General features: G+C 42.0%; 1 protein-coding gene across 1 annotated transcript in view; it reads left to right on the top strand.

Annotated features, from left to right (window-relative positions):
• Positions 1–4,944: 4,944 nt before the first annotated feature.
• The window catches only part of LOC125025606, a 16,006-nt gene continuing 4,529 nt past the window's right edge, over positions 4,945–16,421 (top strand). The window contains exons 1-2 of the mRNA XM_047613631.1: positions 4,945–5,105; positions 9,381–9,519. Of these exons, the coding sequence (XP_047469587.1) occupies positions 4,945–5,105; positions 9,381–9,519 (300 nt within the window). The remainder of the gene's footprint in view (positions 5,106–9,380; positions 9,520–16,421) is intronic.

A 16,421-nucleotide genomic window follows, 5' to 3' on the forward strand; every position in this document is an offset into this window, starting at 1 on the left:
ATTTTAAATGATATGATGAAATTGCATAAACTTAATTATTATTATTCCTAATGGCATTAGAATTGCCATTCTAATATAGACTACCAACCAAAGTCTTGATTTACCGTAAAATATCAATTATGTCATTGTGTAAAAACGTAACAAACGAGACGAGACGGTAACTTGAAAATATTATTCATTATTATTATGTAGTCGACGGGCTTTGACTTCATATTTCACTATCATTCCCTATCGGGTGCAGGTGATTAAAATCTACGGTATTTGATTGCCAGTTTTCACTACTATTCCCGTTTACGTCGATAATATCAACGTAAACGGGATAGCCAGGGTAGTAAATAAACTTACTTACTTACTTACTTATTCCCGTTTATGTAAAAATTCCGTAATTATAGAACAGTTTTATGTAAACACAGTGGCAAAGAGCATATAGGCTTAATATTCTTTTTTAATTTTATAGTGTACAATTACAGTAATCACAGAAAACTGTATAAAGTCGAACTTATGTAAAAACTCTGTAATCTCGATTGTCCACGCCTGAGCAGATATCCAGGGTGGTAAATAAACTTACTTAACTTATTCTCGTATAAACACTATGCATGAGATTCGAGTATTTTGAAATATTTGATTAGGAATATGAACCTAGACATCCTTATGAAGCAAATATTGTCTTTCATATATTATTTTGTTGACACATCATTCGATTTTGTTTTTTTTATTTATATTACATTTCAGTGACATAAAATCTGCAGTGCGCAAAAACTTTACATCTTTTTCACATGCAGTAATGTAAAAAGTTCTGAATCTGAATACAGTTGAATTCTTTATGACAAAACTTCGATAACGTTACAATAAAGTGATCCCCCAAAAAGTTGATATATACATACATATATATCCACATACACGCATACACACAAACATACATTCCCAAAGAATCAAAAATCACTGCATGCCCCAACATTTCTCAAATCCGGAACATGCCTACATCCCTACAACACGCCAAATACAACACACAGCACTCCACAATACATTCAATACAACACACCAGACGCGCCACACTGAACTAAACATCCCTCTCCCTGCATCCCGCCCGCCAGGCCGTGTTTGTTCTTCGGGAGACTGCGAGACGCCCTTAGGACCTTGCTTGCCGAGAGATCTAGTCTGCAACGGAGAGGCCGATTGCTACGGTGCCGAGGACGAGGCCGCTTGCGTGGGCGTGGCGAGGACGAACCCTGAGCATGGTGGGTCGTGTTGTTGTTGTTGTTGTTTTTGAGGTGTTAATATTGTTTTTGTTATTTTGATTATTAGAGATGGTAGTTGTAGTAGCAGCAACAGCAATAGTAGTAGCAGCAACAGCAATAGAAGTAGTAGTAGTAGTAGTAGTAGTAGGAGTGGTAGTAGTAGTAGTAGTAGTAGTAGTAGTAGGAGTGGTAGTAGTAGTAGTAGTAGTAGTAGTAGTAGTAGTAGGAGTGGTAGTAGTAGTAGTAGTAGTAGTAGTAGTAGTAGTAGTAGTAGTAGTAGTAGTAGGAGTGGTAGTAGTAGTAGTAGTAGTAGTAGTAGTAGTAGTAGTAGTAGTAACAGTGGTGGTGGTAGTAGTAGTAGTAGTAGTAGTAGAGTAGTGGTAGTAAGAGTGGTAGTAGTAGTAGCAGTAGTGGGAATAATAGTAGTAGTAGCAGCAGCAGCAGCAGTAGCATCAATATCATCTTCATATCATTACTGTTGCTGCTGACGTTGATATTATTATTATCATTATTGCTGTTTTCCCTACGATTGTTACCATTGTTATCATCAATATTATTATCACTGGCATTATAATCTTCATTTTTATCATCATCATCATCATCATTATTATCTGATCATCATCTTATCATCGTCATTATTATCATACAATCAACACTTGCATTATCATTATCATAATTCTTCATTATCAATAAAACAAAAACAAAACAAAAACAACATGGAAAACAAAAGACAAACCAAAACAATAAAACAAAAGAAAGTAAAAAAAAACAATAGAAAATAAAAGACTATAGCAAACTAAACTAAACAAAACAAAAAGGCAGAGATTAATACAAACAAAACGAAAAAGAAAACAAAGACTAAAAAAGAAAATAATTTACTAAAAAGACAAAACAAAACACAAAAAAAAAGAAAAACAAAAGACAAAGACAAAAAATTAGGAAAAAAATACAAAACAGAAGACAAAATTACAAAGAAAACAAAAGACAAAAAGACAAAAAACTAAGAAAAAAGACAAAACAAAAGACAAAAAATAAAAAATAAAAAAGACAGAGACAAAAAAGACAAAAAAGACAAAAAAAGACAAAAAGAAAAGAAAAAAAATTACAAAGGAAAAGAAAGACAAAAAGACAAAAAAAAGAAAAAAAGACAAAACCAAAGACAAAAAAAAAAAGAAAAAGACTAAACAAAAGCCCAAAACAAACAAACGACAAAAAAACTGAAAATTATAAACAAGTTAAACGCAAAAAAAAAAAAAAAAAAAATCAGAACTAATGCCATATAAGTTCATCCCTTGTTTCTCTCTATCCCTCACTTCCTTTCTTCTTGCGTCTCCTCTTCTAACCTCTCCTTCGCCCCCTTCCTTCTCCGTATTCATCATCTCCTCTCTTTCTTTCTTTCTCTTCCCTCTCCAAAAGGGTTTCAGATTGCGTAAGATTTTCTGGTCATTAGTGAGATTAGAAAATGCAAGGATATGTACTCTATAAGTGCGTTTGTGCTGTTATGAATACATGCGTCCATACGTCCATGCATACAAATATACTCGTATATGAATGCATTCTCATACGCACACACACACACCTACATAACTCATGCATACATTTATACGTACATTCATTGACCATTACTTTTCCCTCACCCATGATCCTCCTCGAGGTTCACCCTCCATGCTCTCCCTCACCCCATCTCTCCCCCCTTCCCCCCACCCCCTTTCCCTCCCTTCCCTCCTCCTTCCTCCCCTCCTTCCCCCCCCCCCTTTTCCCTCCCTTCCCCCTTTTCCCCCCCTCCCCTCCCCTCCCTCCCCTATTTTCCTCCCCTTCCTTTCCCCTTCCCCCCTTTCCCTCCCTTCCCTCCCCCCCTTTTTCCCCTCCTCCTTCCTTCCCCCCCTTCCCACCTTTCTCCCCTTCCCTCCTCCCTTTTTCCCCCCCACCCTTCCCTCCCTTCCCTTCCCTCCCTTCCCCCCCCTTCCTTTTCCCTCCTTCCCCCCCTTTCCCCCCCTTTCCCCCTCCCCTTCCTTCCCCCCCTCCCCTCCCTTCCCTCCTTCCTCCCTCCCTCCCCCCTCCCCTTCCTTCCCCCCTTCCCTCCCCTTCCCTCCCTTCCCTCCCCCCCTTTCCTTCCCTCCCTTCCCTCCTCCCCCCCCCTCCCCCCTCCCTTCCCCCATCCCCCTTCCTTCCCCCTCCCCCCCCCCTCCCCCCCCTTTCCCCCCCCCCCTTTCCCTTCTCTCCTCCCCCCCCCTTTCCCCCCCCCCTCCCCCCCTCCCTCCCCCCCTCCTCCCTCCCCCCCTTCCCCCCAAACCCCCCCCCCCATCTCCCCCCTCCTTCCCTCCTCATCCCCCCCCCCCACAGCGGCAATCTCGACGGCCGTGTGGGACTGCAAAACGGCGAAACAAGAGAGTGCGCGGGCGTGCGGCGCGCCGGACGACTGCGAGTTCGCTTTAATCGGTCCGTCGGGCCGCTGTCTGCCCGAAGGTGTGTGCGACGCCGCGTTTGACTGCCCCGATGCCCATTATGAAACCACTGTTTAGGATAAATGGAGGTGAGGGGGGGGATGGGGGGAGGGGGGGAGGGATGGAGAAGGAGGGGGAAGGGGAGGAAAGGGGGGGGGAAGGGGAGGGGGAGGGGGGAAGGGGAAGGAGGGGAAGGGGGGGGAAGGAGGGGGAGCTGGAGGAGGGAGGAAAAGGAAGGAGAAGGAGGGAAAGGAGAGGAAGAAAAAGGAGAGAAAAAGAAGGAGAGGAAGGGGGGAAACAGGAGGAGGAGAAAAAAAAAAGAAGAAATGAAAGAAGACAAAAAAAGAATGAGAAGATGAAGGAGGAGGAGGAAGGAGGAGGGAGGAAGACGAAAAGGAGGAGTGAGGAAAATGGAGGGGAGGATGATGGAGATGGAGAAAGTTGGAGATGAAGTTGGTAGTGATGCAATACATAATAAAAAAATCTTTATCGTGAATGAAAAAAATATATCCAATTTTTTTTTTTATGATTTTTTTAAGATATCATTATTCCGACATCATTCAAGAAAATGAGTTTCCTTAACTTTATTCTGGCCTTCTGTATTTGAAACCGCTGTATGGGAAAATTACTTTAGAGACTAAAGTTTGGCTGAATTTCTCTCTCTCTGTCTCTTCTGTCTGTCTGTCTGTCTGTCTGTCTGTCTGTCTTCTCCTCTCGTTCTCGTTCTCTCCTTTTTCTCTTCTCTCCTCTTTTCTCTTCTCATGCCTTGTCTTCTCTCGCTCTCTCTCTCTCTTTCTCTCACTCACTCTCTCTTCTCTTCTCTTCTCTTCTCTTCTCTTCCATTCTTTTCTCTTCTCTTCTCTTCTCTCTACTTCACTTCCTCCTCTCTCTCCCCTCCCCCCTCCCTCCCTCCCTCCCTCCCTCCCTCCCTCCCTCCCCTCCCTCCTTCCTTCCTCCTTCCCCGTCCCTCCTTCCTTCCCTCCTTCCTTTCCCTCCTTCCTTTCCCTTCCCTCCCTCCCACCCTCCCTCCCTCCCTCCCTCCCTCCTCCTCCCTCCCTCCCTCCCTCCCTCCCTCCCTCCCTCCTTCCCTTCCCTCCTTCCCGCCCTCCTTCCTTCCCTCCTTCCTTCCCTCCTTCTTCCCTCCCTCCCTCCCTCCCTCCTTCCCCCATACATAAAAAAACACAGACGAAACGCATCAAACCCATCTCAACTTAAAAATAATATTCACTCGCTTTACTCCCCCTTTTTTTTTTTTTCCCCCCATGGCTCGTTATATCTCCGGAAGCCCCGGTTGTGGGCCCGCCGAGCTCACACCCAGTCCCCTTTCCACGCCCACGGCTGCAACACCCGCTGGCGTGGGCGCCCCTTGTCGTTCAGTAACCGCCTCGATCCCTTGGTTTTTGGCGTCCAATGCGACGATTAGGTGAGTGGGTTTAAATGGGGGGGGGGGGGGGGGGGGGGTTTGGCGGGGGGGGGGGGGGGTTTGTTTGTGATTGTGTGTGAGGTGGAGGAGAGGGGGGAGGGGGGGAAGGGGTGCGTGTGTTTGTTTGTTTGATGTGTTTGTTTGTTTGTGTTTGTGTGTATGTGTGCGTGTGCGTGTGCGTGTGCGTGTGCGTGTGCGTTGTACACAACACTCATACGCTTACCACCCAAAACAGATTCTTTTTCACCCCCCCCCCCCTTTTCTATTTCCCTAACCCCACCCCCCCCCCCCCCTCTTATTCCCCAGCTTCCCTCCCACCTTCTACCCCTCCTCCCCCCCTCCTCCTCCTCCTCCTTCCCCTCCTCCTCCTCCTCCTCCTCCCTTCCTCCTCCCCTCCTCACTTCCTACCCCCATCCCCCCTCCCCCCCTCTCTTTCCCCCCCCTCCTCTCCCCCCCCCCTCCCCCTCTAATCCAAAAGGGAAGATGGGGAAAGTTTGCTATCAGCTGAGGAGACATTTCGAGAGAACGAGAATTTCCCGGAAAAACCCCAATCTCCTTTTCCCCCGCAACCTGCCCCCTTTTGCTCGTGCCTTCGTGCTTTCGTCTGCCTTTTTCTTTATCATTCGCTTCATCTCCCAGCCCCCCCCCCCTTTCTCCGTAGTATGGCCCGTCTTTCTTGATGCTTGTGCTGTTCCGATTACGGGGAGGGGGGGCGCCCTCGAGTTCTGGGAGGTAATGACACAGATAAGCACACACACATAATACCTTTGTGTTATATAGGCAACATATATGTGTGGTGTACACACACACACACACACACACACACACACACACAACCACACACACACAAAAATATATATATATAATAATATATATATATATATATATATATACATATATATGTATATATACTTGTATATATGTATATTATACACACCAGACAAACACCACCCACTCACTCACTCATTCCTCACTTCACCACACACCCACCACCGCACCCCCCTTCAATCCATCCCCTCACTCACTAACATATATATGTATATTATACGTACACATACGTACGTTTGCTCATCCATATAATAACAATGATAATACCAACAACAATAATAACAACACCACCAACAACAACAGCACGAATCGATAAACAAAGAAATAAAAAATACTCCCAGAGAATTAATAATCTGCCTTGACCATCTTCCGTCATGGCATCTCGCCCCGTGTCATCTCCTCGCCGTCGCCTCGGTGTGTGTCAATTGAATTATGCAAATCAGCGACCGCCCGACCTCGGAATTCGGCAAATGTCATTTCTAATCCTTTTTTAGTGATGTGCAAAAATGGCCTATGGAATATTTTTTACGGGTCTTCTCGATTTTTTTTTTTTTCCGGGGTTCTTTTTCGGGGTTTTTTGGGAAAAAAAAAAAAAATAAAATCATTTACATATATCATTTTTCTATACATGTCTATCAAATCTCTATGTCTGTATTATATATTTATATATTTATATATATATATATATATATATTATAAAATAATTTTATACATAATATAAATAATATATATAATATATTTATTATATATATATATATATTATATTATATATATTATATATATATATATATATTATATATAAAATTATATATATATATATGTATATATATACAATATATATATAAAAATATATATATATAATTATAAAACAATAATAAATAATATAATATTTATAATTTTAATAATTTATAAGTATAAAATATAGGTATATATATACAAATATATATATATAAAATATATATATATATAATATATTATACATATATAACATATATATACATATATATACATATATATACATATATAAAATTTTATATAATTATATACATTATACATATATATACATATATATACTTTAATAAAATATATATAAATAATATATAATATATATAATATTTTAAAATTATATATATAAATATAATATTTTAAATATAATTATATATAAAATATATATATATATATTTTAAATAAATAATATATACGGTTTTCTAAAAATTTTCAGTTCCCCTTTTTTAAATTCTTTAATTCTATTTTCATTTTTCTTTTCTTTTCTTTTATAGATATGATCGTATTTCATTTTCTTTTGTGTCACTCTATCTACAATACACATAAACGTAAACTCATGATTTAAAAAACAAAAGAAGACCAAGAAGAAGAAGAAGAAGAAAGAAGAAGAAGAAAAAGAAAAGAAAAAGAAAAGGAAAAGAAAAAGGAGGAGAAAAGAAGAAAAGAGAAGAAAAAAGACGAAGAAAAGAAAAGAAGGAAAGAAACGATTCAATTCAAAAGTGGAATTTTGATAACGAATGACTTTTCACTCGTTATTCGGACGTCGAGAGTTATGCACGGGGATTTTTGCCGTTCATAATCGCTGGGCCAGGGAGACGTGTTTGCAATTAACAGAACAGTGATTGTTCATTAAACTTTTTCTCTTTTTTCATTCTGTCTTCTCGCTGTCTTTCTCTCCTCTCTCCTCTCTCTCTCTTCTCTCTCTCTCTCCTCTCCCCCCCCCCTCTCTCTCTTCTCTCTCTCTCTCCCTCTCTCTCTCCCTCTCTCTCTTCTCTCTCTTTCTTTTTCTCTCTCTCTCTCTCTCACTTTTGCTTTTTTCTCTCTCCCCCCCCTTTTTCCCCTCCCTCCCTCTCTCTCTCTCTCCTCTCTCTCCTCCTCCTCTTCCCTCCCCCCTCTCTCCTCTCTCTCTCCATCTCCTCTTCCTCACTCTTTCTCTCTCTCTTTTTTTCTTTCTCTTCTCTCTCTCCTCTCTCTCCTCTCTCTCCTCTCTCCTCTCCTCTCTCTCTCTCTCTCTCCTTTGCTTTCTCTTTTCTCTCTTCTTTCTCTCTCTTTTCTCTCCTCCCTCTCTCTCCTCCTCTCTCCCCTCTCTCTCTCACTCACTTTTTCTTTCCCCTCTCATCTCTCTCTCTCTCTCTCTCTCTCTCTCTCTCTCTCTCTCCTCTCTCCTCCTCTCACTTTTCTTCTCTCTCTCTCTCTCTTCTCTCTCCTCCCTCTCTCTCTCTCCCTTTCTTTTCTTTTCTCTCCTCTCTCTTTTCCTCTCTCTCTCTCCCTCTCTCTCTCTCTCCCTCTCTCTCTTTCTCCCTCTCTCCTCTTCTCCCCTCTCTCTTCTCTCTCTCTCGTCTTCCTCTCTCTCTCTCTCTCTCTCTCCTTTCTTTCTCTCCTCTCCCTTCTCCCCCTCTCTCTTTCTCTCTCCTCTCTTCTCTTCCTCTTTTTTCCTCTCCTCTCTCTCTCTCTCTCTCTCTCCCCCCCCACCTCTCTCCCTCTCCTCTCTCCCCCCCCCCCCCTCTCCTCTCTCTCTTTCCTCTCTCTCTTCTCCCCCCCCCCTCTCCTCTCTCTCTCTCCCCTCTCTCTCTCCTTTTCTTTTCTTTTCCCTCTCTCTACTCTCCCTCCTCTCTCTTCTCCCCTCTCTTCCCTCCCCTCTCCTCACTTTTTCTTTCTCTCTCTCTCTCTCTCTCTCTCCCCCTCCCCCCTCTCTCTCTCCTTTTCTCCCCCCCCCCCCTCCTCTCCTCTCTCTCTCTCTCCCCCCCCCTCTGTTCTCCTCTCTCTCTCTCCCCTCTCCACTTTTGCTTTCCCTCTCTCTCCTCCCTCCCCTCCTCTCTTCTCTCTCTTTCTTTTATCCCCATTTCTTCTTTTTCTCTTTTCTCTCCACCCCCCTCTTCTCTCTCTCTCTATTTAAATTATTAAACCTATTTTTATTCAAAATTTTTCCTCATTTCCCTCTTCTCTCATTTCTTCTTTCTATTCTCCTCTTTTCCCTTTTTCTTTTCTATCCCTTTTCTCCTTTTCCCCCTCATTTCCCCTCCCCCCTTCTCTCCCCTTTTTTTTAATCTAATTATCTACTATTTAATCTCATTCTCTCTCATTCCTCCCCCCTAATCCTCTCATTCTCTCTCCCCTTTTATTTTTTCTATTTATCTATCTATTTATCTCATTTCTCTCTCATTCCCTCCTCCCCTCATTCTTCCTCTTTTCTTACCCATTTATCTTTCTATTTACTCATTTCTCTCTCATTCTCTCTCTCTCTCATTATCTCTCCTCTCTAATATAAAATTTTAAACTATTATTTATCTCATTTTCCCCTCTCATTCTCTCTCCCCTCATTATTCTCTCTCTCTCTTCTCACTCTCATCATCCTCATCCTCATCCTCATCCTCATCCTCCTCACCATCAATCTCAACCTCTGCTATTCTCTCCATCTGCCCCGCCGCCCATACCCTAAAGCGTGGAGGTGGTGCAGGCCGACAGCCCCAGCGTGGGCGTGCAGCCGTGGGCGGTCTGGCGACAGAGCGGCCACAAGGGGCGTCACTGGCTCTCCACTACCGTGCTCGTGCCGCCCATGCAGGACATAGAGCGCTATAAGGTATGTGGGGGTATGTGGGTATTTGTAGTGGTATGTGGGGGTATGTGGGTATGTGGGTATTTGTGGATATTTGTGGGGTATGTGTGGGTATTTGTGGGGTATGTGGGTATTTGTGGGGTATGTGGATATTTGTGGGGTATGTGGGGATTTGTGGGTAAAGTTGGATTTGTGGGGTATGTGTGATATGTGGGTATTTGTGGGGTATGTGTGGATATGTGGGTATTTGTGGGGTATGTGTGGATATGTGGGTATTTGTGGGGTATGTGTGGATATGTGGGTATTTTATGGGGTGTGTGTGGATATGTGGGTATTTGTGGGGTATGTGTGGGCATTTGTGGGGTATGTGTGGATATGTGGGTTTTAAATTGTGGGTTTTGGGGGGGTATGTGGGTATTTGGTGGTATGTGTGGAAGTTGTAAATTTTGTGGGTATGTGTGGATAGGGGGATATTTGGGGGTAAGTGGTATTTGTGGGTTTTTTATAGTAATATTTGTAGGGTTGGGTATTTGTGGTATATGTGTGGATATGTTAGTATTTGTAGTGTATGTGGGTATTTGTGGGGTATGTGTGGATATGTGGGTATTTGTGGGGTATGTGTGCATATGCGGAAATGTGTGGGGTATGTGGGTATTTCTGGGGTGTGTGGATATGTGGGTATTTGTGGGGTATGTGGATATTTGTGGGGTATGTGTGGATATGTGGGTATGTGTGGATATGTGGATACATGTGGGTATGTGGGTATTTGTGGAGTATGTTGTATATTGGTATTTTTGGGTTATGTGTGGATATGTGGGTATTTGTGGGGTATGTGTGGATATGTGGATATTTGTGGGGTATGTGCGTATTTGTGGGGTATGTGTGGATATGTGGGTATATGTGGGGTATGTGGGTATTTGTGGGGTGTGTGGATATGTGGGTATATGTAGATATGTGGGTATTTGTGGGGTATGTGGGTATTTGTAGTGTGGGCATTTGTGGGGTATGTGTGGGAATGGGTATTTTTTAGGGTATGTTGGTATTTGGAGAATTGGGTTTTTGTAGGGTATATGGGTATGTGTGGGTATTTTTGGGGTATGTGTGGGTATATGTGGATATGTGGGTATTTGTGGGGTATGTGTGGATATGTGGGTATTTGTGGGGTATGTGTGGATAAGTGGATAGTTGTGGGGTATGTGTGGATATGAGGGTTGTGGTATGTGGGTATGTAAAATTTGGGGGTGTGTGTGGATATGTGGATATTTGTGGGTTATGTGTGGATATGTGGATATTTGTGGGTTATGGTGGATATGTGGATATTTGTGGGGTATGTGGATATGTGGGTATTTGTGGAGTATGTGGGTATTTGTAGGGTATATGGGTATGTGTGGATATGTTGATATTTGTGGGTATTGTGATATTTTATGGGTATGTAGAGATGGGTTGTGATTTTGTGGGTATTGTGGGTTTGTGAATGTGGGTATGCGGGTATTTGGGGTGAAATTGTCTGTGGATATAGGGTTTATGGATATTTGTGGGGCATATGGGTATGTGTGGGGTATGTGGGTATGTGTATGGTATGTGGCTATGTGTGGGGTATGTGGGTATGGTTTGATATTGCAGAGTACCCTGTTGATGATCATACTGCACTATCCCTTGCATCCCACAAATTCAATTTGCAATTTCTTCAATACAAACGGAGCATTTTTTGATACTTACCATTGTCAGAGTTTGTTATTAGACACAGTTATGCTTTGATATGAAGGGAAAATATTATCGGTAAATATGATGACGAATCAGAAAAAAAAATGATAGAAAATAAATAAACTCAAAATTATATGAAAATTAACTTCTTCTTTTTTTTTTTTTTTTTTTAGCGTGTGTGTGTGTGTTTGTGTGTTTGTGTATGTTTGTGTGTGATTTTGTGTGTGTCTGTGTGTGTGTATGTTTGTGTGTGTCTGTGTATGTATGTATGTGTGTGTGATTTTGTGTGTGTTTGTGTGTGTGTGTGTGTGTGTATATTTTTTGTGTATGTATGATGTATTATTGTGTGTTTTGTGATGTGTGAATGTTTGTGTGTCCGGTATGTATGTTTTGTGTGTGTTGATTTTGTGTGGGTTTATGTGATGGTGTGTATGTGGTTTTTGGGGTGGGGGTGGTTATGTGTGTATGTTTGTGTTGTTGTACGAGGGTTTTCATGTGTAAGTTTACGTAGGAGGAAGAGTGGATATGCGTGAGGAAATTATAGAATTTTAAGAATGCGTTTGAATACAGATCATTTGCAACAGAAAAAAAATAGTAATAATGTGTCTCAGTCATGTGAAAAATATGATAGTGATGAATAACAGTAATAATTATGATGATGATGATGATGATGATGATGATGAAGAGGATAGTAATGATAATGATAATAATAACAATAAGGAAAATAGCAATAATAATAATGATGATGATAATACAAATAATAGTAGTAGAGTAACAATAATAGTAATAATAATAACATGGGAAAATAGTAATGATTTATCTCATCACAACATCTTTAATAATAAAATAATGATAATAAAAATAATAACAATAATATCAATAATATGTTAAAAATGATAATAACAAAAAATATATAGATAATAAAATATAGTCCCCCCCCCCCCCAATATAAAAAAATATACAAAAAACAAACATAACTTTATAATCCCATGGAGCTCCAGACATGACTTTACACCGAATGGGGAATAACAAGAACGTTAATAAACGCTCGGTTATTAATAAGCCCAAAGGTCAAAGGTCACGGAGGCCAGGAGAGCGAGGGAACGACGGGTTAATGTTCAACAGAGGTCAAAGGTTAATTGTGCCTATTGTATGCTTGTTTTTTTTTTTCTCTCTCTCTCTACTCCTTTCTTCTCTCCCCTCTCTCCTCGCTCTCTCTTTCTCTCTCTCTCTCTCTCTCTCTCTCTCTCTCTCTTCTCTCTCTTCGTCTCCTCTCTCTCTCTCCCCCTGTCTCCTCCCCTGTCTGTCTCACTCACTCACTCACTCACCACTCCCTCCTCACTCACTCACTCACCTACTTTCTCTCTCTCTCCTCCTTCTCTCCCCCTCCCCCACCCCCTCTCTCTCTCTCTCTTTCTCTCCTCTCCCCTTTTTCCCACTCCTTCTCTCCTCCTCTCTTCTCTCTCTCTCATCCCCCTCTCCCTCCCCCCTCTCTCTCCTCTTCTTTCCTCTCTCTCTCTCTCTCTCTCTCCCCTCTCTCTCGCCCCTTTACTCTCTCCCCTCTCTCTCTTCTCTCCTCTTCCTCCTCTCTGTCTGTCTCCATCACTCATCACTCAAATCACTCACTCACCCACTCACTCACTTTTCTCTCTCTCTCTCTCTCTCTCTCTCTCTCTCTCTCTCTCTCCCCTCTCCTCCCCTCTCCCCTCCCCTCCCTTCTCTCCATTCCCCTCTCTCCTCTCTCTCATCTCTCTCTCTCTCCCCTCTCTCTCTCCCTCCCTCTTCTTTTTCCTCTCTCCTCTCTCTCTCTCCCTCTCTCTCTCTCTCTCCTCTCACTCTCTCTCTCTCCCCTCCCCTCTCTCTCTCTCTCCTCCTTTTCTCTCTCTCCCTCTCTCTCCCTCTCTCTCATCTCTCTCTCCCCTCTCTCTCGCTCTCCCCCCTCTCTCTCTCCTCCTCTCTCTCTCTCCTCCTCCTCTCTCCTCCCTCTCCCTCTCTCTCCCCTCTCTCCTCCTCCCCGTCTCTCTCTCCTCTTTCCTCTCTCTCTCCTCTTTCCCCTCTCTCCCTCTCTCTTTCCCTCTCTCCTCTCTCTCTCCCTCCCCTCTTCTCTCCCTCTTCCATCTCCTCTTTCCCTCTCCTCTTTCTTCTCTCTCCTCTCTCCTCCTCTCTCCCTCTTCTCTCTCTCTCTCTCTCCCCTCTCTCTCTCTCGCTCCTCTCTCTTCTCCTCTCTCTCTCCTCTCTCTCCCCCCTCTCTCTCCTTCTCTCTTCCTCTCTCTCTCCTCTTCTCTCCCCTTTTCCCCTCTTCTCTTCTCTCCTCTCTCTCCCTTCCTCTCTAAACTCCCCCTCTATCTCTATCCTCCTCTCCTCTCTTCTCTCTCCCCTCTCTCTCTCTCCTCTCATCCTCCTCCCTCTCTCTCATCTCTCTCTCTCTCTTTTCTCTCTCACTCTCTCTCTCCTCTTTCTCCTCTCCTCTCTCCTCTCTCTCTCTCCTCTCCTCCTCTCTCTTTCTCACTCCCCTCTCCTCTCTCTCTCTCTTTTCTCTTCTATTCTTCTCCTCATCTCTCTTCTCTCTCTCTCTCTCTCTCTCTCTCCACCTCTCTCCCTCTCTCGTCTCCTCCTTTCTTTTTTCCTCTCTCTCTCTCCTCTCTTTACCTCTCTCTCCTCTCTCTTCCTCTCTCTCCCTCTCTCTCATCCTCTCTCTTCGCTCTCTCTCTCCCCTCTCTCATCTCTCTCTCATCCTCTCTCTCTCCTCTCTCTCTCCTCTCTCTCCTCCTCTCTCTCTCTCTCCTTCTCCCCTCAATCCCCTCCTCCTCTCTCTCTCTCCACACTCTCTCTCCTCTCTCCTCTCTCTCTCTCTCTCTCCCTCTCTCTCTCTCTCTCCTTTTCTCCTCCTCTCTCCCCTCCTCCTCTCTCTCTCTCCTCTCTCTCTCCCTCCCCTCTCTCTCTCTCTCTCTCTCTCTCTCCCTCTCTCTCCTCTCTCCTCTCTCTCTCTCTCTTCTCTCTCTCTCCTCTCTCCTCTCTCCCCCTCTCTCTCTCCTTCCTCTCTCTCTCTTCTCTCTCCCTCTCCCCCTCTCATCCCCCCTCTCTCTCTCTCTCGCCTCTCTATTCTCTCTCTCCCCTCTCTCCCCTCCTCGCTCTCTCCCCCTCTCTCTTCTCTTTCTTTCCTCTTTTTCCCTGTGAAAGCTACGTGCTTGCGTGTGTGTGTTTTGATTTCTATTTTGTTTCCATGAAGTTGGCCATTAGGAGGAAAGAGGGAGGAGGGAGGGGAGGGAAGAGGGAGGAGGAGGGAGGGAGAGGGGAGGAGGGAGGGGAGGGAAGAGGGAGGAGGGAGGGGAGGGAAGAGGGAGGAGGGAGGGGAGGGAAGAGGGAGGAGTGGAGGGAAGAAATAAGCATCTGAAACGACTTAGCAACGTCTGGGATAAAAGGGAATAAGTATTATAAAGGAGCGAGAGAGAGAAAAAAAAAAGGGAAGAAAAGATAAAAGCAAAAAGAAATTAATGGAAGACAATAATAGAAGTCAAATTAATTCCCTGATAATAACGTATAAGTAGATTTTTTTTATATCAAGTGAAAATTTTACCTTAGACAGAGAAAACAAATCCGTAAGCCAAAATCCGCACTGTAGTCATTTTTATTCTTCGATAATTACGAACAAATAAATTATTTTTAGTATTCAGTAAACGTTTTACGCAAGACAGAAAAAAACGATAATAATATAAAAAAAAAAAAAAAACAGATCAGAAGATTGCATTGTGGGCATTGCAAAATCGCCTCGAAATAAGGCTTATTACAAAGAAAGCTTCACCAATAACCGCAATATCTTATATCAACCGTATTTACCTTATTATTTTCATATCATTGCGTCACCGACTCCTAATGGCATGTCTTGCTAAATCATACGATCTCTCCGCCATTTCTCATATCAGACAGAGGTTTTTAAAGATAGAGATATTCAAGATAATAGGTATTCAAGATAGGTGGGTGGGGGGGAGGGGAATGGGGGTTGGTTGGGGGGAGGGGAATGGGGGGTGGATGGGTGGGTAGGTGGGGGGTGTGGGTGGGTGGGTGTGGGGGGGGGTGAGTTTCGAAAATTGCGCGATTAACTTTTGGAAACCTTTCTGTGTATTTTCGACCTGTAGGATTATTTATGTCTGTAGTCTGGTGAATTATGGGTAATTATCCTAATAATAATGAAAATGAAAGCATGATGGTCATAACAGCGATTAAGAAGATAAAAATAGTTATGATGTTGATAATTACAATGATAATGATGATAACAATGATGAGGATAACAATGATAATGATAATAACAAAAGAAAAATAGATATTGATAATAGAAGATAATAATAGATCAAATTATAATGATGAAAAATGATAATGATGATAACAATAATAAAATATAATAATGTTAATGATAATAACAATAAACATAACAGTGGTAGCAATAATACTAACAATGGTAACAATAATGATTAAATGATGAAAATAACATTCGACATTAATAACAAATCATAATATATCACTTATAATAATAAGAAAATAATGATAATTTATAAGGAAACAGATGACCTCTTGGAAAGATTTTAAAATTAAATTTGTATCTGACATGAAATATATATTATACCAAAATACAAATCACCATCAATCCTGCTTATAAAATATGCCCATTTTTTTTTCTCTCTTTTTCTTTTTATATAAAGACATGGAACTTTTTTTTTTTCGACTCAAATTCTTCATTAGAATATGGTCGTACCCTGCATTTGCATGTCGAAAAGAACATAAAAGGAATTTGTGACATTTAAGTTATTTCTCACAGTCCAGCTTTCCGAGTTATATATATAAATTTTGAAAATAAAGGTATACAATAATGATAATAAATCAATGAAAATAATAGTAATGATGATAATAATGATAATAATGATAATAATAATAAAGAGATATTATTATTAGTAGTAGTAATAGTAATTATAGTAATAATAGATTAAAAGTAAAATATTAAAAAAAAATAACAATAAAAAGATAAGTTAAAAGATAGGTAAAACAAAAATACTTCGTAAAATAAAATAAAAAATGAGAAACAGCAGTGAAAAAAAAAAACAGTTTCCAATATACAATCAGGGAATTAGATCGGCGAGTTGCCATACACTTAATTAATTCCACGAAAGCCATTGACATATTATAGCCTTCGTCGAACTGCAAACAGACGCGGCCTTCGCACGGCATCC

The sequence above is a fragment of the Penaeus chinensis genome, chromosome 5 (assembly GCF_019202785.1).
Source record: "Penaeus chinensis breed Huanghai No. 1 chromosome 5, ASM1920278v2, whole genome shotgun sequence".
In the NCBI taxonomy this organism is placed as follows: Eukaryota; Metazoa; Arthropoda; class Malacostraca; order Decapoda; family Penaeidae; genus Penaeus; species Penaeus chinensis.